This window comes from Sphaeramia orbicularis, chromosome 4 (assembly GCF_902148855.1).
Source record: "Sphaeramia orbicularis chromosome 4, fSphaOr1.1, whole genome shotgun sequence".
NCBI classification, from domain to species: domain Eukaryota; kingdom Metazoa; phylum Chordata; class Actinopteri; order Kurtiformes; family Apogonidae; genus Sphaeramia; species Sphaeramia orbicularis.
Genome location: NC_043960.1, coordinates 50,499,363 through 50,522,540, shown reverse-complemented (window position 1 = coordinate 50,522,540; position 23,178 = coordinate 50,499,363). Strand labels below are relative to the sequence as shown.

The 23,178-nt window shown below is 38.8% G+C and overlaps 1 protein-coding gene across 2 annotated transcripts in view; it reads right to left on the bottom strand.

Moving 5' to 3' along the window:
- fbn2b (fibrillin 2b) overlaps window positions 1-23,178 on the bottom strand; it is a 151,155-nt gene that overhangs the window by 8,442 nt on the left and 119,535 nt on the right. For both annotated transcript variants that reach the window (XM_030132057.1, XM_030132058.1), the window contains 33 exons: window positions 20,875-21,000; window positions 20,655-20,783; window positions 20,393-20,518; window positions 18,859-18,984; window positions 18,284-18,406; window positions 18,061-18,186; window positions 13,766-13,891; window positions 12,801-12,923; window positions 12,258-12,380; window positions 12,028-12,153; window positions 11,798-11,920; window positions 11,249-11,371; window positions 10,637-10,798; window positions 10,406-10,474; window positions 10,160-10,285; window positions 9,907-10,032; window positions 9,628-9,777; window positions 9,463-9,534; window positions 9,251-9,376; window positions 8,495-8,620; window positions 7,719-7,844; window positions 7,514-7,630; window positions 6,816-6,944; window positions 6,579-6,698; window positions 2,454-2,579; window positions 2,127-2,279; window positions 1,964-2,029; window positions 1,726-1,851; window positions 1,265-1,384; window positions 959-1,081; window positions 703-834; window positions 491-616; window positions 75-281 (listed from right to left, as the gene is read on the bottom strand). In XM_030132057.1, coding sequence (XP_029987917.1) covers window positions 75-281; window positions 491-616; window positions 703-834; window positions 959-1,081; window positions 1,265-1,384; window positions 1,726-1,851; window positions 1,964-2,029; window positions 2,127-2,279; window positions 2,454-2,579; window positions 6,579-6,698; window positions 6,816-6,944; window positions 7,514-7,630; window positions 7,719-7,844; window positions 8,495-8,620; window positions 9,251-9,376; window positions 9,463-9,534; window positions 9,628-9,777; window positions 9,907-10,032; window positions 10,160-10,285; window positions 10,406-10,474; window positions 10,637-10,798; window positions 11,249-11,371; window positions 11,798-11,920; window positions 12,028-12,153; window positions 12,258-12,380; window positions 12,801-12,923; window positions 13,766-13,891; window positions 18,061-18,186; window positions 18,284-18,406; window positions 18,859-18,984; window positions 20,393-20,518; window positions 20,655-20,783; window positions 20,875-21,000 — 4,128 coding nt within the window. The remainder of the gene's footprint in view (window positions 1-74; window positions 282-490; window positions 617-702; window positions 835-958; window positions 1,082-1,264; window positions 1,385-1,725; window positions 1,852-1,963; window positions 2,030-2,126; window positions 2,280-2,453; window positions 2,580-6,578; window positions 6,699-6,815; window positions 6,945-7,513; window positions 7,631-7,718; window positions 7,845-8,494; window positions 8,621-9,250; window positions 9,377-9,462; window positions 9,535-9,627; window positions 9,778-9,906; window positions 10,033-10,159; window positions 10,286-10,405; window positions 10,475-10,636; window positions 10,799-11,248; window positions 11,372-11,797; window positions 11,921-12,027; window positions 12,154-12,257; window positions 12,381-12,800; window positions 12,924-13,765; window positions 13,892-18,060; window positions 18,187-18,283; window positions 18,407-18,858; window positions 18,985-20,392; window positions 20,519-20,654; window positions 20,784-20,874; window positions 21,001-23,178) is intronic.

The following is a 23,178-nucleotide window of genomic DNA, read 5'->3' as shown; positions in this document are numbered from 1 at the left end:
ATGTATATTGTAGTAAATTGTAGTAATTGTAGTAAAGCCACAGCCTTAACCCAAACCCAAACACATCCCAGTACCTCTTCCATCGGTGGTGTAGCCAGGTCCAAGTGGACACATCTTTTTGTACTGGACGGTACCAGGCAGTGGACAGAGCTCACATTGTGTCCCCCACCCTCGGCCTGCATTGCAGCAGCACTCAGATTTGGTCACACTGTTCCTGTTTGTGGACGACTGCTGGCACATGGTCTGCAAAACCTCCATGTAACAGTAGCCTTTGCGATTGTCTAAAGGAAACAGCCAGATGTTGTGTCATGTCAGGTTTTAGTGGTGGAGATGGTAAGGATAACATTATTATTATTGCTATTAAATAATAGTCTTGTCTTTTTTAGTCTTTTTTATATTATATTGGCTGTCTTGCATTCTTTATGGACTCTTCCCTTATTGTACAGTTTCTTGTTTTTCATAGCCCATTTTCTGCCTGTAGTCATCTTACCAATACACTCGGTTCCAGTGGAGCTGGGCTCAAAGCCGTCGTTGCATTCGCAGCGGTAACTCCCCACTGTGTTGACACAACGCCCGTTCTTACAGATGCCAGGTTTGGCACGACACTCGTTCAGATCTGTCAGTGTACAGAGCAAAGAAAGGTTCAAGATGTAAGAAATAGAGATGAGTGAATCTCCAGGATGGTAGAAGCTTTTTACCCACCCATACATCCCTCTCCATCTGGTCGGCGCTGCATACCAGGTGGGCAGATACACATGAAGGTACCAATCAGGTTCTTACAGGTCATGCCCTTAGAGTTACAGTCATCCAGACCTTCTGCACACTCATCCTGGTCTGGAAAGTAAAAATAAAAGACAGTAAGAGACACCACAGACATTTAATTTTTTAATATACACAAATTTATAGAGAGCAAGATGAAATAAGTGTTTTTTTCTGAACATGAGATCAGCTCTCTCACCTCTGCACATGCGCTGATCATCTCGTAGCACATAACCAGACGGACACATGCACTCGTAAGAACCAAAGGTGTTGACGCAACGGAAGGCACAGAGTAGAGGATTCTGGGAGCACTCATTAATGTCTAAAATAAAAGAGACACTGATTGGTTAAATGTTATGAGACGGCGAGATTAATTTTACGCATCCTCTCAGGGAAATTCAGTTGTTCTTTAGCTCAAAATTAAATTAAAATTTAAGTTAACTCTAAACTTAACACTAATCTGAGCTGATGGGAATGTGCTCTCTCTGACAGCATCTCTACTCACCCTCACAGGTCATCATTGGTCCTGGTTCAAAGCCCTCCTGGCAAGAACATTCAAAACCTCCCACCACATTGGTGCATGTCCCATTTCCACATGGGTTTCCGATGGAACACTCATCAGTGTCTGGAAAAGACAAACAGGAATAGTTAGAGGAGGCAGTTTAACTAATAACATATGTGTGACTTAAGGCAGTTACTTGTGGCTGCAGCCCAAATGAGCACATGGATGGAATGCAGGAAACAGGTACAATCTGGAAAATATATGATCCAGGTGCTGCTGCCAAGATATTGATTTTGTAGATGCCTTCTGAGACTGATTTATCTGGCTAACCATGGGCCTGTTTTATGACAATGCTCAATTATTTGTGAATTATTTGGCATTTTGTGTTTCTAATACAGTATGTTGTATTAGTTGCCAATCATTTAAAAATATTGCACATTATTCTTTAATGTGCAGAAACTCACCAATGCAGTTGACTCCAGTGTAATCAAGGTTGTATCCAAATGGACATTCACAGCGGAAGGAACCATCTGTGTTGATGCAGATACCGTTCTGACAGATACCCGGATTATCCAGACACTCATTCATATCTACAGGAGGCAAGACAAACAAGCTTAGTTTTAAGTACAACACAACAGCTTGCCATGATTTCCACTCTCTGTTAAGATTGTGTTTTGATCCGATGGCTGTAGTGGTGCTCACCTTCTCTGGTGTCATCCGGTCCAGGCAGGGCTCCATGGCCGTAGGGACATAAAGTGTCAAAAGCAGCTGGAGACACACAAAAAAAGGACACCTTCATTAATGTAGAAATGTCATGCTGTGCATGCGTATGCCTTAATTGCATGTGTGTGCATGTGTTCCTCACCCTCAGTCTCTCGCGGGCACAGCTCACAGGGAAGCCCCCAGCCCTCACCAGGCATCTTACTGCAGCAGCACTTTGCCTTGGTGGTGTTGAAAGCCTTTGGCACAGAGCATTTTCCTGCTTCAAATTTGGTGAAACAGAAACTCTCTCTGGTATCTGCCATGAGAAAAGAATAAAAACAGTAGATCCAAGATTCAGCTTTTTTACAACACAAAGAAAAGAACCTCCAGCACATGTCAGATCACCATGTTCATAGTTCATGTTGACACAGCAGTATTTCTACAGTGTCTGCTGTCATTTGATTTGTTTATCTAACAGGTCTGTCCTCACCATAGCAGCGCCGTTTGTTGTCAGACAGTACAAAGCCAGGCTGGCAGGTGCACTGGAAGCTGCCAGGGGTGTTGGTGCAGGTGCCAAACTGACAGATGTTGGGCTCCACCTCACACTCGTTAATATCTGAGAAGAAAGGTGAAACAACACGGGGGATGAGAAAAAAAAAACTGAGAGAAGACTGTAGGAGCATGTAAGTGTGTTTGACCAGATGGCTCCATCTTGTCTCTAACATCTTGACATTATGTTAACCCTCAGGCTGTTAGAACCAGGTGGTTAAAGGGCTTCATTCTCCAATGTGGGATTTGTTGTAAGTGGAAGAATAAAATCTCTGCACACTCAAGAGCACAGTTTGAGAACTAACATGTTTGTGCAAAATAACAGGTTCTTGCATCGTCTCCCATTCTACAACAATACAATACAGGAGGAATATTATTACAATGAAATAATACATTTTTGAACCAAATGTTATGTCATATAATCAGAGGCATCCAACAGCTGTGCTCTTCTACACATTTATATACTATCCATCATTGAGTGCAGCATCAGCATCTTTAAAGTACACCGCATGTTTATAGACACAGCAGGTGACAAACTACAGAAAGTGTGTTTTGATATAACAGATGAGAAATTGTCTTACTCACGCAAAACCACTATAGAACCTATAGAGGATCTCACACATGTTTTTAACATTTCTGGCCAACTTATCATCAGATTTGGGAGTAGATAATATTAAGATGTGATGCAGTGTTCAGTGAGCAGGTTTTATCATTCAATATCCACTAGTGATGCTGCTAAATATGACATTTACTGTTCATCTTCTACATCAGTACCTCTTCTTCACAATTCCTGAAGTTTGGAGTCTGCATGTCAGATTCTTTATCCAGGCATTTTTGACTTTTGTTTCTGTGTGAGTTCTGTATCCATATCAGTGGTGATTTCTCGTAGACTGCAAGGGAAGCCCGGCTTCCCCTAAAATTACGAAAATTAAATGGTTACATACGTACGGTTGTGTTGACATTTTATTGACGACAAATGTGTTAGAACACGTTTATCACAAAGATGAGTTTGTTCAGAATCAGCTTTATCACAAATCAATGGACTCGATGTTGTTCACTTCTCATACATTCCAGTTGCGCTGTTTTCTCATTCGATCTCTGCTCAGTGCATTTGCCTGTAGACGCCGGGTGTCTATGGGCTTCAATGGGACTGAGTGGAACAGTTTTTTTCATTGCCTCAAAACTGGACGGTAATTGGATAAATGCCACGATGTTGTCCCGCCCCCGGACGCCGGGCATCTCTGGGGGTGAATGGAGCTGTGGGCGGAGCTTGGCCGGGCTGGACGCCAGAATCCCACGTGCTGATTGGATGATCAGTCGAAAGGCTGAATCCCGTTTGATTGACAGCTATTTTGAGATCTACTCCTTCACTGACAGTTCAGTTTAATACCGTCGTGCATTCTGCTGTGAAATCAAGAGAGAAACCACTACGAAATTACTTGTTCATTTCTTGTACTGTGAATAAAACACACTCATTGTACTTCCTTGTTTCAATTTAACATAATTTCAATGTTTTCTTGTTTCAGTTACATAATTTAATCATTTCTTGTTCGAGTTTAATATCGTTGTGTAGATAGTTAAAGCAATCAAACTGTCGGCTAGGTCGGAATGAACTAGCTATCTAGCAAGGTGCACATGATGGCAGACTGCTAATGTTGTCGACCTAATTTTGGCAAAGCCATTTGATAGTCTTCCTTATGAGGAGAAACTTTGAATTAAACAGCAGGGCAGATCAACACCTGACAAGACGATAAGGTAGGATAAGGTCACTGACCATTTTCTTAAAAAGGAAAGGAGGGACGAATTTATGTTTAAAAAACCTGACAAATTTTTTGATGTAAGCTGACAATGAGCTTCCCCTGTCTGAAAGATGAGCAGCCACCACTGATCCATATGTGTATATGACCCTGCACTCGCATTCTCATGCTTTTTTAATGGGGACTAATGAGGCATTTACTTAAGCTAATTCAGGTGAAGTTAAAGTAAACTTTTAAAAACTTGCAAAAAAAGAAATTGCAAATTATGTGCATTAACATAAACTGGTTTGGAGCAAATAAATTAGGTGGCTTAATGAAGTCAGAGTAAAAGAGGTAAAACATTTTGAAACTTGTTTTCCATCTGCTTTTTGAATGGATTCAGTCTCCTCATCTGTCCTAACTGTTGTGCTTTCCCTCATGTTTCAGCACTTAATTGGAAAAATGCTGCAAACAGCTAATCAGTCAACTGATCAATCACGTTAATTAAATGCTCAGTACATGTTTTTTTTTTTTTTAATGTTTTTTTTGTGTTTACTGTTTTTTGAAAAAGGCTAAAATCACCACCCTTTTTTGAAACTTTGCCTTTCCCATAACATTTTCTGTTGTGAAACGTCAAACTGCATATTAAATACGCATCTAATGAGATTTACTACTTAACACATGTCCAACACATCTTGTTAGCCTCATAGCATAATTGACTAAGTCATACTCTATATGGACAAAAGTATGCGGACACACTGAATTCAGGTGTTTCTTTTCTAACAGGTGTTTCCATGTTCACTACGGAGCCTCTGAACGTCCAAATGGGTCATGTCTGATGACCATGAAAAGATGCCAAACTGCATTTACACCAATTATTTACATGAATTGACAGGATTAGTGGATCAACAGGTATTAAACAGTTTAGATCAGTAGATGGTTTTGGTTGCTGGGGGCTGTTTGGATCTTTGTGGCCCAAAATGCCTCAAAGATGGTTTTTACTTTCTCTCAACATTGATTTTTTTTTTCATCCATGACTATGATTTTAAATGTTCTACCTCAGAATTTCTAAATTATCTTTCATGCTCTGACTGTAAATAATAATCTTCTACCACAACTAACCATCTACTTTCTTCACATGTCACTTAGGAAGAAAAATCTCCCATTAAACTTTAAGGAAATATTGATTGTTTTGTTCATAAACTGTATGGACAAAATATTGGGACACATCATGGCTACCGCTGTAAGATGTCCATGCTGAGTTGACATATAAACATCAATATTAATGATCAATATGATAATTATCCCAATATAAAACTAGAAAAGCACTCAGAGAGCGCAGACCTAAGGCAGATCAGTTGTGTCCCCCCGATCACCACCAAAATTTAAGCATTTGTTCCGTGTGCCAGTTTCAACATTTCCTGAAAATTTCTTGAAAATCTGTCCATAACTTTTTGATTTATCTTGCTAACAGACAAACAAACAAACCCAGTTGAAAACATAACCTCTGCCGTCCTTGGCGAAGGTAAATATTAGGGCTTTCAAAATTAACTTATTAATGTGGATTAATTCATCATCACGATTAATCTGATTAAAAATTCTGATGCAATTAACCCATCTACAGCGCAGAATAACTCTGAATGTCTCTGGCAGTGCATTTCAGGCAGTTTGTCCAAGTAGAGTTACCGTTGCGCACACGCAAATGGACAGTTGATCCAATAGAGACAGCCAGCAGAACTAACTGATAAAGATGGAAGACGCTGAACAGCACGTTGGCCCTCTGGATGGGAAATTTGGTTAAAAAAAACCCAAGATGGAAGAGTCGACCGACATAAATTATGAGACACACTCTGCAGCTTAAAATACCACATTAATGCGAAGCATGTGTTAGTCAGGGATTCTGCTAGCACTTCAGCTAACACCTCGCCCAGCTTGCGACAAACATGGTAAGTGCATATATATTACCTTCTTTCTTGAGTCTGTTGCTTATGCAAAATGAAACATGATTAATATAGATTAAAAATGAATGATAATTAATTGTGATTAATCAAAATTAATCCACAGCAACCCTGTGATTATTTTTGATTAAAAATTTGCATCATTTGACAACACTAAAAAATATATTATGACATTTGTCATTACTGTTTTGTAGCCCAGACCCCTGTTAGAAAAGAAACACCTAAATTCAATGTGTCCACATTTTTTTTGCAAATAGTGTATGAGTTAAGCAAGCATGCTAATGAAATATGAATCTGACAGCCTTGTGTTAGGACATTACTTGTAAATGAGTTCCATTGTGTGTATGTGTGTGTGGTATTTTTGCATCTCACCTATACACTGGTCATTCTGCACTTCATAGCCAGGTGGGCATATACATCTGAAGGATCCATCCAGATTCTGACATGTTCCTGGAGAGCAAGTGCCTGGCAGACTCACACACTCATTGATATCTGGAAGAAAGTGAACAAGTCAACATCAAAACTAGAAATGTGGGTTCATGTCTGTGTACTGACTGCAGACATTATTCCCTGCCCACACAATTACTATTTTTGTAAATACTTCCTTACCGACACAGTTCTTCCCATCTGGAGTGTTTTCATAACCTTCATGGCAGAGACACTGGAAGGAGCCAAGTCCATTGATACACTGTCCGTTCCTACAAACCTGACCCTGCAGAGCACTGCACTCATCTATGTCTGTACAAACATGAACATTGGACAAAATTAGGGCTCTCAAGACATTCCTCATATTTGGGATATCAGCCAGAAACAATAAATTAACTCAAGTAATATATTCATGATTTTAATAACATGAAACGTTTCTTTAAAAGCTGGCTTGTTTGTGATTTTCATCACAGACAAACCTGTTTCATTGCCAAATTTATTGAAAACATTTAAAAACACAGCACAATCAAATGTATCTGCAATTTATTTGATGTGTCCAAAAGCAATATTGCAACAAAAAAGGCAGCATATTTCTGATTAGAATTTATTGGTTCAGTCTTTCAGAGACTGCCTGCAGAGTGAAATTGTGAGGCACGCACGGACCGGGATGTGTGTGAATAATTCATAGGACCGGGGGGGTGGGGTTATCAGTAAGTACGGACCTACCTCTCTTTCTCTCTCTCTCTCTCAAATGTTCACTTAGCAAACACAAGCCGTACAGACGTATAGCTGCAGGTGCCAATGCAGTCTTTAACAATATTAAATCTAAACCCTAGCAGACACTTCAACCTTTTGAGAGCAGAGTAGTAAATGCTTTGTACCCATGCAGTCATTGTTGTGTGTGAGCTCAAAGCCAGGGAAGCAGAGGCAGTTGTAGGATCCCACTGTGTTTTTACAGGTGCCGTTACCACAGGGCTGTCGGTCACACTCATCGATGTCTAAAACAAACACACATTGTTTAGGCTCAATTATAGGTGTATGAGTTTTAATGTGTGTATTAGTGTGGGTTAAAGTGGTTCCTCTCACCCATGCACATGGTCTGGTCTGTAGTAGCCTTGAAGCCATTGTGGCAAAGACAGCGGTAGCTTCCCTGTGTGTCGATACACTCACCATGGCTGCACACGTTAGGAATCTCCTGGCATTCATTACGGTCTGAAAGAGGCAGACACACTGGTTCATAGAACTGATCTGTTATTACTTTTCTGTTGATTATTATTGCTTTACAGTGTTAAAACACTGAAATACATCCATCGTATTGAGAAACTGAATTCGTATGTTCAGATGTTGTATAAATGACTGAAAAAATGAGTCTCTTATTCAGTTCTGTTGTTCAGTATTTTTCCTCAAATCTCCGTGTGTATATTTGAAAACCAATGTTAAACAATTTACTTTATTTATGAACGAGCCTGAATTTCTTGCGCAAAATACTTCTGTAATAATGCTTTGCAACATTAAATCAAAATACAGAAAACAAGTACAATCTGAGTTCTTATTCAACAAAATGAGAATAAGAAAAGTCTTTCTTTTGAGAATATATACAAAGTCAACTCTACAGACAAACAAAAACTCATTACTGTTTTATCACAGATCCCAACTGCCCAGAATTTTTTCATTTCAGCTACAATGTAAATATACTATATAAAGGAGTTGTTCTGTAAAAATTCCAGTTATAAATTAAAATTTACAAGCAACTTTCCAGCAGCTCTCAAAAAAAATACAAATGAAATACCACTGTAACAATAAATCCCTGCTGCTTTTCAATGGGAAACCCTGGTAAGGCCTGTCAGATCCACCGGACTCACCCACACAGGCCCCACTGGGGGACAGTTTGAAGCCTGGCGAGCATTCGCAGCGGTAGCTGCCTGGAATGTTGATACAGTTGGCATTTCGTTGGCACAGGTTGTCCCCGCTGTTGCACTCATCGATATCTGCACAGAGAGAAGACAGAGAGAAACCAGTGGAAATCAATCACAGGCTCTATAACTGTCCACTCAGAGTGGGTCATCAGTTTGTGGACAGCAGGACAGAAAACATAGTGGGGCCGGTTTGGCTCTGGTCCAGTTCAGCGTGACGTCGACAGGTTCTGGATGATTGAATGTCCTAGCAGGTCTCTAAAACAAAATCACTATACTGTCTTTACAAGGACATAACTCATGTGGAAAATGCCAGCATTAGCTCCACTGAGTGGACAGCTTGTAAAAATGTCTCTTGACCAGTGAGTGAGTATCATTGTATTTATGTGAGTGTATCTGTGTACGTGTGTATGTAAGTGGACTGAATGTGTGGTGTGTGCGATTTATGTTTGTGGCAGGATTAAGTACCTATTATATCACATTTAACAGTCTTGTAAGTACAAAGGTCACAAGAGGAGAACCAGTGCGAGGAGGGTAGTCATTAGAGCAGTAAGAGAGAGAGGAAGACATAAAAAGGACAAAAACAGAAGCAAAGAGTCATCTCTTTTATTGGTTTATAACAGGTCATTGGTATTTCCATTGTAGTACAGGACAAAGTAAAAGGAAATAACAATGGTCAACACAGATGATAACACTGTGTCTCACCTTCACAAATGAGTAGTATGTTGTTGTAGCTGAAGCCCATGGGACATTCACAGCGGAAGCTGCCAATCTGGTTGATGCACACACCATTGGCACAAATACCAGGGATCTCTCTGCACTCATCAATATCTGCACAAAAACAAACAGAAAACTGCAGGTTTTTGTCATATGTTTAAAAGCACTCATCATGGCAGTTGACGCTGTAATGACCTTACCAACGGGCTTTCCAGTGTGGATGTCAATGATGAAACCTGGAGCCTGGTTACCGCACAGTAACTGGTATTCAGCTGAAACAGGACAGAGTCAGTGATCGGATGTAATAACCCTGAATGTTTCACTAGTTTCAATGTATATTGCAGTGGTGTTTTGTTGACACTTACTGGTAGCAGGTGTAGGACAGGCTTCACATGGTTTGTTCCAGGCTTTTCCAACATTGTAAGCACAGCAGCACATCTTCTTGGTCATGTTGAAGGAGAGCTCGTTTTCACATGTGTCATTGAAATTACGGTAGCAAACACTCTTCCTCATGTCTGCAACACAAAGGTGAAAACACAGAGATGCACTTCACAAACACTGACTGAAATAATTCTTAAGAGAAGAAGACACTGCAAGACTAAGAAGGCCCTGGGTTAGTTTTCTCTTCTGTCATCGGTGCTCACCCATGCAGTTGTTTCCTCCATTGACCTGCATGTATTCTGGAGGACACACACAGGTGTAGTTGCCCAGTGTGTTGTAGCAGGTTCCAGGCCCACAGATACCAATGTGACTGGTGCACTCATCGATATCTGTAAACATATGACAAGGTGTGAAGTGAGACCAAGAAAATCATCTGGATGATATGAATAAAGAACTAAGGCATTTTTCCACTCAATAACATTTCAGTCAGCGATGTCATTTCTGTCACATACATACCCTCACAAATGCGTCTCTCCTCATTGAGATAGTAGCCTGCTGGACACTCGCATTGGAAACTACCGAAGGTGTTAACACAGTTTCCACCTTGACAGAGACCGGGCAGCTCTTGGCACTCATCAATATCTAGATGATCAGTTCAATAATTAGATACAATGAATATTAGACATGTATTGATTTACATAGTTTCAGTTGCAATCAGTAAACAGTGAACTTCAACAAAGACGGCTAAGCTGTATATGTTACCTTCTAGTATAACAGTGATGGGGTTGGGTCTGAATCCCTCTCCTCCTGGACATAGAGTCTTATATTCGGCTAAACAAAGATATATGTTATGTTAGGCTATATGTTAGGTTACTGCTGAGACAGATGAAAGTCAAACATGAGTGGCTGCCTCTGAAAACACAAGATATCACATGGCCACTAGAGGATATAAATGTGCATTTTTCAGTAAATTGTTAGTCCTGTGGTACATACTGGAGTTGGGTGTAGGACACAGTTCGCAGGGGTTTCCCCAGGCTCCACCCAGAGAGCAGCAGCAGGATGCCCTAGTAACACCCACACCAATCTCTGCACTGCATGAAATTCCTCCGTCACCTCGCGCGAGGATGTCGAAGAAGCAGTTTCCCACACGGGTATCTGCCAAAAACAAATATTCATATTATATCAATATTTAGTCACTTGGGTTACATTTTTCTTGGACACTCCCTTTCTTCCACAGTGTAAAACAGTAAACATGACTTCTCTGTGAACTGTGTACAGTTTATGGATTTTTAGACACACGTCTGATGTCTGTCAGTCAGTCACAATTACATTTGAAGTGAGTTATGTCAGGGGTGGGCAACAATCTTCTCATGTCAGGAATGCAATGTTTCAAGAACCACTTTCTTTGTAAGGTTTTCTTGGAGTATAGGACAACCAGCTTAAATTTTGGTGGTCAAAGGGCAGAAGTCAGGGTTCTGTACCAAACATGTTTTAACCATGAAAGTTACGATGTAGGATAGTGGGTGCATCTGATTTTTATATGATATATTTCCATCTGACACATGAGGTTTATTTGTGAACCTGCCTATGATCGGTGTGACTCACCCACACAGCCCACCCCAGTTGGGTTGAGTTGAAAGTCAGCTGGGCAGTTACACAGGTAGCTTCCTGGAGTGTTCACACACAGTCCGTTGATGCAGTTCACAGGATCAGCACACTCGTTGATGTCTACAATGTTAAAAAAAAAAAAAAGCGATGCACACATATGTAATGTTAACTGTCTGAAAGTATTACTTTATGATGTGCAGTAAGTGAACTATTTTTCATCCACAAGCCTGTATTAAAGTAAAAAAGAGGACTTATTTTGAGAACTTTATTTTTGTTTTGCCAAACAGCTGGTGTTTGTAATTAGTTACAATTCTGTAGCAGTGTATCAGTTTTATTCTACATTGCAGAGAGGTTGGTCTGAAATAACATCTACAGCAGAGCGTTTTGCATTTTGTGTAAGAAATCTGTGTGGAAATATGATGCATTAATGAGAACCATTATTTTCAGTGAAGCTCAGCCAAAATATTGTGAGTCTGTGAGAATATGTGAGTCTGTTCAATCTCTGCAGTGATTTTGGAGCTCCAATTACAGCAGTACAACACTGACCAGTGCAGTTTCCTCCGCTGCGGTCCAGTTCGTAACCATCATCACAGACACAGCGGAACATCCCTGGAAGGTTCTGGCACGTTCCGAACACACAGATGTTCTGAAAATTACACTCATCGATGTCTGCGGCAAAAGGTGAATGTAGAGAGGGAAAATGTTAGATTTATTAGCTGCAAGGCAAAAGAACAGGAATAAGAAGAGAATAAAAAGTGACAGAATGAGCGCAGCACCTTGACAGGCTTTGCTGTCTTCTGTTGGGGTGAAGCCCATCTCACACTCGCAGCGGTATCCGCCTGGAGCGTTCAGGCACTGGCCGTTCTCACACAGGTTGACATTGTCTGCACACTCATCCATGTCTGAAACAGAACACACCGGTTCATTATAAGGTCTGTGCATGATATGCGCTGCACACAAACAAGCAGAAGTTCCATCAGGATTTTTGAAAGTTTGACAGCCTCACCAGAACAAGAAAATCCATCTCCATTGAAGCCCTCTTTGCATGTGCATCTGTAGGATCCTGGGGTGTTGACACAATCTGCATTGGGGTTGCAGTTGTGGTCCTCTGCAGAGCACTCATCCTGGTCTAGAGAAAGAGACAACATGACAAAAGAAAGCTCAACTATTCTCCTCCTTTAACCTTCTCTCTTTAACCCTTTAACTGGTCATGTCAGTGGTCCATAGTCAGGGCCTACTCCAGGTTCTGCCTGTTAAAGGTAGTTTTTCCTTCCACTGTAACCAAGTGCTTGCTCCTGGAAGATTCTGTTGGTGTCTGTGAATTGGCTTAAGAGTCTGGTTTAGACCAGCTCTAAATGTAAAGTGTTATGAGATAACTTAGAACTTTATTATATTATATTATATTATATTATATTATATTATATTAAATTTGATTTGATTTGAAAGCTATCACAAAAGAAGACAATAAGAACCCCATATTTTGTAGTATTTTAGTATAAATAATTAATATAAACTGCCATAACATTTCTGAAAATGATTTTACACTCACCAATGCACTTGATGCCATCTCCTATCCATCCGTCACGACAGCGACATTTGAAACTCCCGGGAACATTGATGCAAGCAGCGTGCATGTCACAGTTATGAGCTCCAATTTCACACTCATCAACATCTGTAGACATAGCCAGAAGTATTGTTATAGTAAATAAACTGTTACACTCCAACAAAAAAATAATAGGGAAAAAAATAATGCAATATATACAATATCAATAAACAATAAAATAAAGGGACTCATATAGAGTCTTATTTATTTATAAAATATATAACCACCTGTCAATGTTCACCTCTGCAAGTTCAATGTAATGTGTAATTTGTACAACAATGTGTAATCCAGCTATTTTTACACTTTGTTGTTCTAGACCAGTCATTTGAATGGTTAATAAGTGGTTTCAGACATTGCATGTGTTTGTATCTATATTTTAGAAGTGTGACAGGAGAACAATATTTACACTATAACAGGCCAGTTGTGAAATGAATGAATTCTACTCAATGAAACACTAAGGGATTTTATTTTAAAATGGTTAAGAAAGTGTTGAGTTTATAGAAAATCCATTGCAGCACTTTTAATGTTGAACTAATTGTGACAATTTCTTGTATCTTATTTATTTTACTAAACAGTGGAAATAAAGGCCTTCCTCTATTAAAATAAAGGCCCGGTACCTCCTACAGCTGAGGAAAATAAAGGCCTGGCACCTCCTCCAACTGAGGTAATTAAAGGTAGTAGTAGTAGTTTAGTAGCCTTGGTAAACTTTTTTTTGCATAAAAGTGGTTTGAATTTTGCCTGGTGACCTGGTCTTTAGATACAGAACATCATTCATTTATGAATCCACTCTCAGAGGTAGAGCTGCATGTACGGTATGCATGAATTAACCTCCTTCACAGTCAGCTGAGATGTGGACACAGAGGCCCATAGCGCTGTGTCTCTGATGTGCACGTCTATGTGTATCTTTGTACCTGTGCAGCCAGTCGATCCCTTCTTAACAAAGTATCCCAGCTGACAGTGACAGATGAAGGAGCCTTTAGTGTTCTCGCAGTCGCCATGGAGACAGATATTGGGGTTGAGATCGCATTCGTTCACATCTGGGACAGACAGAGATGAATGGACAGACAAACAACGTGTCAGTGTTCTGACCTCAGAGATAAGAGTGATGGAAAATGATACTGACATACAAAGTCCCTTAAAGAGGGAAACAAACAAAGAGAATGGAGCTCGTAGGAAAAAGAAGTTACCAACAAATAAATACATAAAAGAATAAAAATTCAAGGATGGATAAAAGGTTTAACGCCTCTGAAAATGTCTTAAATAGAGACATGCATCAAAGTGGAATATCTTAATAAACATCCACAAAAACCTGAAAAATAAACATTCATAACTATTTCAAAATCTTCAGGTCCTTTCTCAGGCTGTGTTGCTGTGCTTGGACTGACATCTTGATAGCATGTAACATTAGCTGAGCTTTAACTAGGCTAATCATCCTTACAAACTATACTAGTTAGATAACCTTAACTATTACCCAAAAAATAAACTAATAAGTCAGTTACAAATCAAATACAGCCTGTGGCACAAAATTAGAAGCTAGTTAGTATAGGCTAGTTAATAGCTAGTGGTTGTGTTAGCTAAAGTGTTAACTTGTCAGATGGCATAATTGTACTCTAAAATCCAGTGGTGGGCCATCAGGGCCAGCAAGGCCTGCTCTGCTGGCATAAAAATCATTAGATACACTGACCTACATTTACAGTCTAAATTGGAATATTTGTTCGCAGCAACGGTTTAATGTCAAACGATTTCAGACACCCCTACTGTGGACCGTACCATTTTTAACCATGGCTGCTCTAAAAGCAACTAAGAACTAACCTCAGCCGACTTCATTTTTGGATGCAAGCTAAAGTCTTAAGTTCAGTTACTTAACATTGTTCCACTGAAGCTGGTGCAGTCGATGTTAACATTAGCTAACATCTTTGCAAGATAAGCTAAGTCTCTATTTAAACCAAGCTTATTACATTTTTGTGATGTAAAATCGATTGTAATTTTCCAAGGAGATAAACTCCCTTTGTTTCCATTCTCATTTTTCGTGAATAATAAAGTACAATCAGTGACAGTGTTGTTCAAGTTTACACTTCATATGAAATAGTAATTCAAAGTTCAGTTCATACAGAATAAAATAAATTCAATTACATTCATAGTTCACCATCTCAGTTGAGAACTAGTTAACATTCAGTTCATTTACCTTTTTTTTAAGTAAAGAAATACTGAGAATTTCTGTGCTTATCTTTCCAAGTAAACCCTCTTCATATCATTGCCCACCACTACCATCCTCAACTGTTGTGAATATTATTTACACTTGTTTCATTTATCACAGCTGAGGTAGTAACCCCATAGTACTAAGATTTTATCTGGACCTAAACATTAAAAATCTCACAAAAAGTCTGAACTGGTTCAAGTACTTTAGTTATAAATATGTTATAACTATTAAAATCTTAAACTTTTATCTCAAAATAAACCTATTTCATGAAGTAGGATGTAGGCTGATTGTCAATGTATTACTTTTACTAGCAATTAGTATTGTATTTCAGTGCACTAAACGCCTACGTTTTTGGATAGTAGATAATGTACAGTGACGTGCAGTCAGAGGAGGCAGGGGAGGCAGAGCCTCCCTTGTCAATCTTGAAAAGAAAAAAAACTTGACTATAAAATATAATAAATGTTGATAGTTGTCAGCTGGTATGTCCTATAAACTCATTTTCCATTCGAATCCAATATTGTTATTATTATTATTTTTTTTTTTCAATTAGAATATCAGAATTTCCTAATGCTTCAAATACAGGGAGGAGAGGCAGCGCTGTGCTGTGCCTCCAGGAGAACTGTCTCCTCCCCTCATGAACTCTGCTGGTATCCGATGAAAATATTGTGTCGCTGTCCCTCTGTATATCGCAGTTAAAATGCTTTCAAACACTCTGATTATATGCTCTATCCTTCCATAATCTGCATAACGTATGGAATGTATTTCTGTAATGTGTTTAGGCTTGCAGATTAATCATAAAACCGCAGTGAAAAAGTCACTCGGGGAGGCAAACAGTACCCCTGCCTCATGATAGATGGCGCCTGTGAGTCCACAGATTCAAGCGCTCATAATCTTCTTCGTTCTTTTTTATACACTTTAATTCACCAGGATCGGCGCATGGATTTCATGTACAAATAAAGGTAAGACCATAAACTTTTTTTATTTTTAGTTTGAAATGGCTCTTTTTGAAGGTTTCCTGTTGAGTTCCTGCCAGTCTACTTATGCTGACTTGATGCAGAGCCCATATACCCAGGCCATTCCGTTTGCTCACTCTCTCTATTCCAGTTTCTCAGGCCACCATATATTTGTAGATCTGGCTCTGAAAGAGTCAGTGCCTCCCCAGCCATGAACCCCACTGCACGTCACTGATAATGTAGCCGCAATTTTAGCTTACCAGCCGACAGGCCGTAAGCTATTGTCATCATGCGGTGTCCGTCGGCGTCGTCTGTCGTTTGCTGTCCGTTACAAAAACTTAAATCGTCGTCTTCTCCGAAACTACAATTCCAATTGACTTCAAACTTGGCAAAGCTTCTTTATGACGATGTCAACAAAAGTTAGTGAAATTATTTGGATCCGGATCTGATTCTGGATTTGGTGCAACTTTGAAAAATTTTCCCATTATAACACAGGAAGTCGATTGATCCAATAAATCAGTAAGTATCCATGATATCAAGTTGGAATTTGATTTTTTACGGATCTGATTGGAATATGACCAAAACATGGGCTATTTCTGTAATATAATAAATACACAGAATTGGGTGATAATAAATGGCATCTGGATACATTTCCCAAAGCTTTTAATTTGGCTGGTAAGCTACAGGGCCATTGGTCCTGTTTTTCATTTTGTCACTTGTCTTGACCTTGAGTGTGTGTTAAATTCACTTATCTTGCACTTTAACACTAAATGTGGTGGCGAGTGCGGCTCTTCGTATTGATGTGGTAGTGGACCATGATGGTGATAGAAGAAGTGAAGGGAGTACCCCCCAGTTATGGAGGGGTAATTTGCACTCTGTTAAAAAGGACTTACTGAAAGAATTGAAATGCACAGATCACCTCTATGACAGAGTCACTGAAGTTTTCAAAGAAAGGAGGATGGATTTAGTAGAAGTAATGAGCATCTCTGGTGAGTGGGCTATGATGGGTTTCTTTTAATTAAAAATGTGTATGTTGTTGTCATGTTATTAGATAAATATTGATTGTGAACTGCTCCAGATCATGTACATGGTACAGTTGTGGTTGTAGTGTAGAGGTTTGAAGTTGCCTTAACTGGGTTTCTTGCTTCAGTAATAATGGTATTCACCCTCATTATGCCAAATGTCTCTCTCTCTCTTTAATGCCACGCCTTGTTATTTTGCATTTTTCAAATAATAATAATGATGATGATAATAATAATGATACATTCAATACACGTACCTACACATGCAATAATACACTGTAAAGTGAAACAGGAGAGTTTAAAACAAGCAATAAAACAGAGTAAAAAGTAAAAGGCAGGTTAAAAATTTGACAATGCAATTGTGGTCACAAAGAGAAAGCGGTCCTAAACAGATGGGTTTTGAGTTTGGATTTGAAGAGAGGGAGTGAAGTGGTATTTCTGTATAGTATTGAGGATTTCTATAATTGTGACATAATAGTGGTGGTATTAAGAGGTGGAGTAAGTCGAGTAAGTCCCCACTGAACCTTTGGTACAGCATTGGCCAAGCATTTGGTACCTGGACCAGGTACCAAATGCATGGCCTGCCACTGCTAAAATCTTTACATTACTGTAACGGATTGATACATGGACAGATAGCAGATAGCAGATTAACTAGCAGCTAATGGCAGCTAATTAATCTGGAAGGACTAGAATCTTTTTATGATTGGTTTAATTAATTAATTGGTTAAAATCAATTCACTACTTAATATATGTGAAATATAACCATTCACCGTACTCCATTCAAACCCAATATCAGCATCTAAAAAAAATAAAAATGTTTGGACTGAAATTAATACATTTGATGTTTACTGTTAATGTAGGCTAATGCCATACAAAACACTAAATTACCAAGGTTTACTAGTGAAAAGTCTGTTGTGTATTTAGGTTTCAAATGGCTTTTAAAATCCAGATGTGTCTGGATGTAAAGCACTAAAATAACAGTATTTATTTGCAAGTCACCATCAGATTCTGGGTAGTGGCTTAGTTCTTACCGATACAGGTCCTCATGTCCATTGAAGCCATGAAGCCATCGTAACACAAACAGCGATATTCTCCAGGAATGTTGGTACACTGGCCTCCATCACAGATGTCTGGTGTCTCCTCACACTCATCAATATCTAACACATCAGAAAACAATTATTTGTCTAGTGGAAACCAGTTGTTTTGTTTCCGAATTAATAGCGACATACTGCATATACAGTATGTATTTATTACCTGCACAGGTCCTGAGGTCAGGCATGAGAGCATAGCCTTCACTGCAGCTGCACTCGTAGCTGCCCTCTGAGTTGGTACAGTGTGTTTCACAGCCTCCGTTCATAATGGTACACTCATCAATATCTACAAAAGGACATCACAATATTAGTGTAGGCTATGTAGTATAGGGCCAAAAATGGTTTTCATTGTGTGATGCCATAATAAAATCCCATTTGGAAAGCCAGCAAAATTATATGCATCTTAACTGAAAAATTGACTTGGGACTGCAACTGAAGCATAACATACAATGCAATTTAGGCTATGTATTACACTTTATCCAACAAAGTTCTGAAAAATCAACAAAATACAAATGATCTGAAATTATTTGCAAATGCACAAAGATGTAAATGAATAACCCATTTCAGATTCGTAGGTCTGGCTTTTCAACTTTTAGATATTGATCCCCCCAAAAATCAGGTAATTTAGTTTCAAAAATGTTGTAGTTTTTTCCAGGTGTTACGCTACCTGTTATACACCAATTCGGTTCCCTATGTGTTTGATATCAGAATCTGTTTGAATACATTTGTTGTGCTTACCAACACAGCCCTGCCGGTCTGGCGTGGCCTGGTATCCGGTATCACAGGAACACTGGTAGGTTCCAGGCATGTTGACACACTGGCCATTTTTACACAAGTTGTCGCTCAGCTGGCACTCATTCACATCTAAAAATGCATTAAAAATGATGAAATGTATAATAACACCCAAGGCTAATAATTTACATCGTCATTCTGCAAAATTACATGAAATGTCTACTATACTACTTTTACATAAAGTGAAAGTCACAAGCAGAAAAGAGTTTAGTGATAAGATTCAGTGTCACTCTTCAGATAGATTTGTATGAACTGAGAATGCGAATGTGAATGTGACATGATGTGACGTGACATGTTGTGATGTGACGTGACATGTTACGAGGTGATGTGACATAATGTGACATGACATGTTTTGATGTGATCTGATGACACATGATGTGACGTGACATGTTTTGATGCGATGTGATATGACATGATCATTATTCCACATAATTGCATCAAATGTCTACTATACTACTTTTACATAAAGTGAAAGTCACAAGCAGAAAAGAGTTTAGTGATAAGATTCAATGTCACTCTTCAGATAGATTTGTATAAACTGAGAATGCGAATGTGAATGTGACATGATGTGACGTGACATGTTTTGATGTGATGTCTTGTGATGTGACTTGATGTGATGTGACGTCACATGTTATGATGCGATGTGATATAACATGATCATTATTCCACATAATTGCATCAAATGTCTACTATACTACTTTTACTTAAAGCAAAAGTTTGTATGAACTGAGAATGTGAATATCTGACATGATGTGACGTGACATGTTGTGATGTGACATGTTGTGATGTGGCATGTTATGATGTGATAAAATGTGATGTGATGTGACATGTTGTGACATGACGTGACATGCTGTGACATGACATGTTATGATATGATGTGATGTTTTGTGATGTGACGTGACGTGTTATTATGTGACATGCTGTGACATGACATGTTATGATGTGATGTGGTATGATGTGACACGTTGTGATGTGACGTGACATGTTATGGTGTGATCTGATGTGATGTGACATGACATGCTGTGACATGACATGTAATGATGTGATGTGGCATGATGTGACGTGATATGATATGATCTGATGTGACACGCTGCGACATGTTGTGCCGTGACATGTTTGTTGTAATGTCATGTGACGTGACATGTTATGCTGTGACGTGATGTAACGTGATGTTGAATGTTACGATGTGACAGGATGTGACGTGGCATGTTATGATGTGATGTGTTGTGGTGTGACATGTTGTGATGTGTTGTGACGAGACAGGACATGTTGTGAAGTGATGTGTTGTGATGTAATGTGACATGTTGTGACATGACATGTTATGATGTGACGTGATGTGACATGTTGTGATGTGATGTGAGGTGTTGTGATGTTGTATGATGTGACATGGCGTGACATAACGTAGCGTGATGTGAAGCAACATGACGTGACGTAACGTGAGGTGACATGTTGTGATGTGATGTGTTGCGACCTGACCCACCTTCACAGGCAGATCCATCTGTACTCAGTGAGTATCCTGTGGGACATTCACACTCATAACTTCCATCAGTGTTCAGACAGGTTCCTCCACGGCACAACAGTGGGTTCCTCTCACACTCGTCAATGTCTGCAGGCAAAAATGAGACAGATGAGGCAGAAAAAGCAGATAACACAGAAGAAATTAGGATCATTATTGGTTGATTCTATTTCAAATTGATTCCTATACGTGTACTTATGAGTGTGAATGGGTTTCTCCATCTTACCCATGCAGTTCTTCATCATCATGAATCCACTCTCGTAGCCCTCGAAGCATTCACACTCAAAGCTGCCAGGTGTGTTGACACAGGTACCGTGGCCACACAAGTCGGGGGAAATACGACACTCATCGATATCTGAACAACAAAATTATACTCAATCACTAATACCTTCAACAAATATGTTCAGACCAACACATGATTCTATATGCATGAATTTATATATAACCTGTGCAGTTCCTCTCTTCAGCTGTCAGAGCAAAGCCACTGTTGCATCGACACTTGAAACTGCCGATGGTGTTACGGCAGGTCCCATGAGTGCACAGACCCTGGAACACCTTACACTCATTCACATCTACAAGAGGACACATTACACATTTTATCTTACACATCCTGAAATGGTGTTTATAGACTGCATAGATACCAAATTAGAAATGCCCTTCCCAAACAATTGACATAGAGCCTTTTTTTAGTCAATCTCCTAAAAGCCATCCTGTTATCATAGTAAAATGCAGAAAAAAATGCCATGAATTGCTCTACCTAATTTTCCTAATATTCACTCAAGTAGTGTACAAATGTAGCACACTTGTAATTTACCAAGGTACCATATGTCCATTTTAGGTAGTACTACACTACTAATCTACCCATTAGCGCACATATCATCTAAAATTTCATTTACGTCACACTGATAAAGTACAATATAATAATGCTCTCATGTGATGGACACAGCCACACAGGATAACATCTTCACAAAAACACCATCACCTTATTAGTTTCATATCATATTATTTTTATAAGTTTGGTTAGCAGCACATGGTCTTTTTTTAGGTCAGTTTTTGTCAGTTTGTTTGATACCTCAGTTTGTGCTCTTAGCCTTAGTTGCTATTATTTTTTAGCACAGTTTTGTTATGTTGACCTCTTTTACATATTTACTTGTTAAAACTATTGTTTGTAATTCTTTTTTGAAAAATTTGGGTGAATAAAAACCCACCCGTGAAACTTTAGTCCTGTCTCCTGGTCATCTTACTACTTGGTCCCTAACATCTCACATGTATTCACTATAATAATATCAGAAGAACATACAGTATAAGACCTTGAAAAGAGACCCTACTTTTCCTTTCAGTACTTTAAAGCACATTCTGCTGAACATGACTGTAGTTTTACACAAGGAATCATTTGAAATTAAGGATTACTTTTTTTTTTTTTTTTTTTTACTCATAATGCAGAATTCACATAATATTGAATTAGTGCTGTATTATTTCTATTTTTACTGTAGAAAAGGATCTGACACTACTTCCCCATCTAATTTAAATAGTAGTACAGTGTTCTTTTCAACTTGGTGTGCTCATCTATGATGCTGCTGCAGTGTTTTGACGCTAGATGATTTACTTACAAAATATAGGATATTATGGTGAGTTATTGTTTATTTTTTTGAAGTATTTTTGTACATTGGATCCCTGGAAGACATCCTATTTGTCTTATCTGGAGGTGAGAAAGTTTGGGAATCCCTTTATTAGAGAGTTACAACACAAAGACTCCAGCTTCTGCACACAGGTACCATAGGAAATAAAGTGCTGTGCAAAAGACCTGGGCTCACATTAGGTTTAGAGGTGTAATAACATTCTAATATCCCCACATATGTATTTATCAGTGTCTCTATTTAGATCCAATCTGATATATGTGAAGTATGAACAGCAGGAAAAACTAAAGTTTCAGGGTAAAAACAGCATCAACAAACCACAGTCAAATTTAGTGTGACCTCTGTTTGCACTTAACGTCTTTAATGTCTTTTGTTCAGACAAGATGAGTTTTACTGCACTAATTTTCTGATGTTTAGTACCAGGAGTTATTCAACACAACTCTCTTTGTGTTGCTCATGGGGTCAGAGGTCACAATAAATACTGACTTGGTTCAGTTTTTGTGCCTAAGGTTGTGCACATACTTCCTGTATTTTCTTGTATCTGAAAAAAGAGAATGAGAAAGAAATATGTATAAAGACTTTTGCACAGTACCATAGTCCTTTTTGATATAGTCCTTTTTGATTGTACGGTTTGTTGCACTGAATGAGGATCACAGAAATTCTAGTGATTGAGAGTAGACCTGAAATGACTAATTGATTAATTACCTCCAATTGATTTAAAAAATTATTCAATTACAATTTTCCTGAATCGATTCTTCGTTTCCTAAATTTCTCTGCTGCTAAGCATTAGTTCTACTGTTTTGTTTCACACTGATGCTTATCACATGATGCCAGGATCAACACAAACAACATAAGCAAAGCTCAGAAGAGACAAGGGCAAAAAGGCAGAAAATGTCTATATGTTGACTTTTCTACACTGCAGCCATCACTTGCTCCTTTAAACTGTGAAGCTTTCACACAAACATTACAAATATTAGTCTTTATTAGTTTTAGATGTATGTTAGTTCCATGTTCAGTGTTTAGTAAGTTAGTAATGTCTAGGTCACAAATGAATGAATGAAAAAAAAACAATACTCTAAGATTAAACTATATTAAGCTTTTTTTTCTTTCACT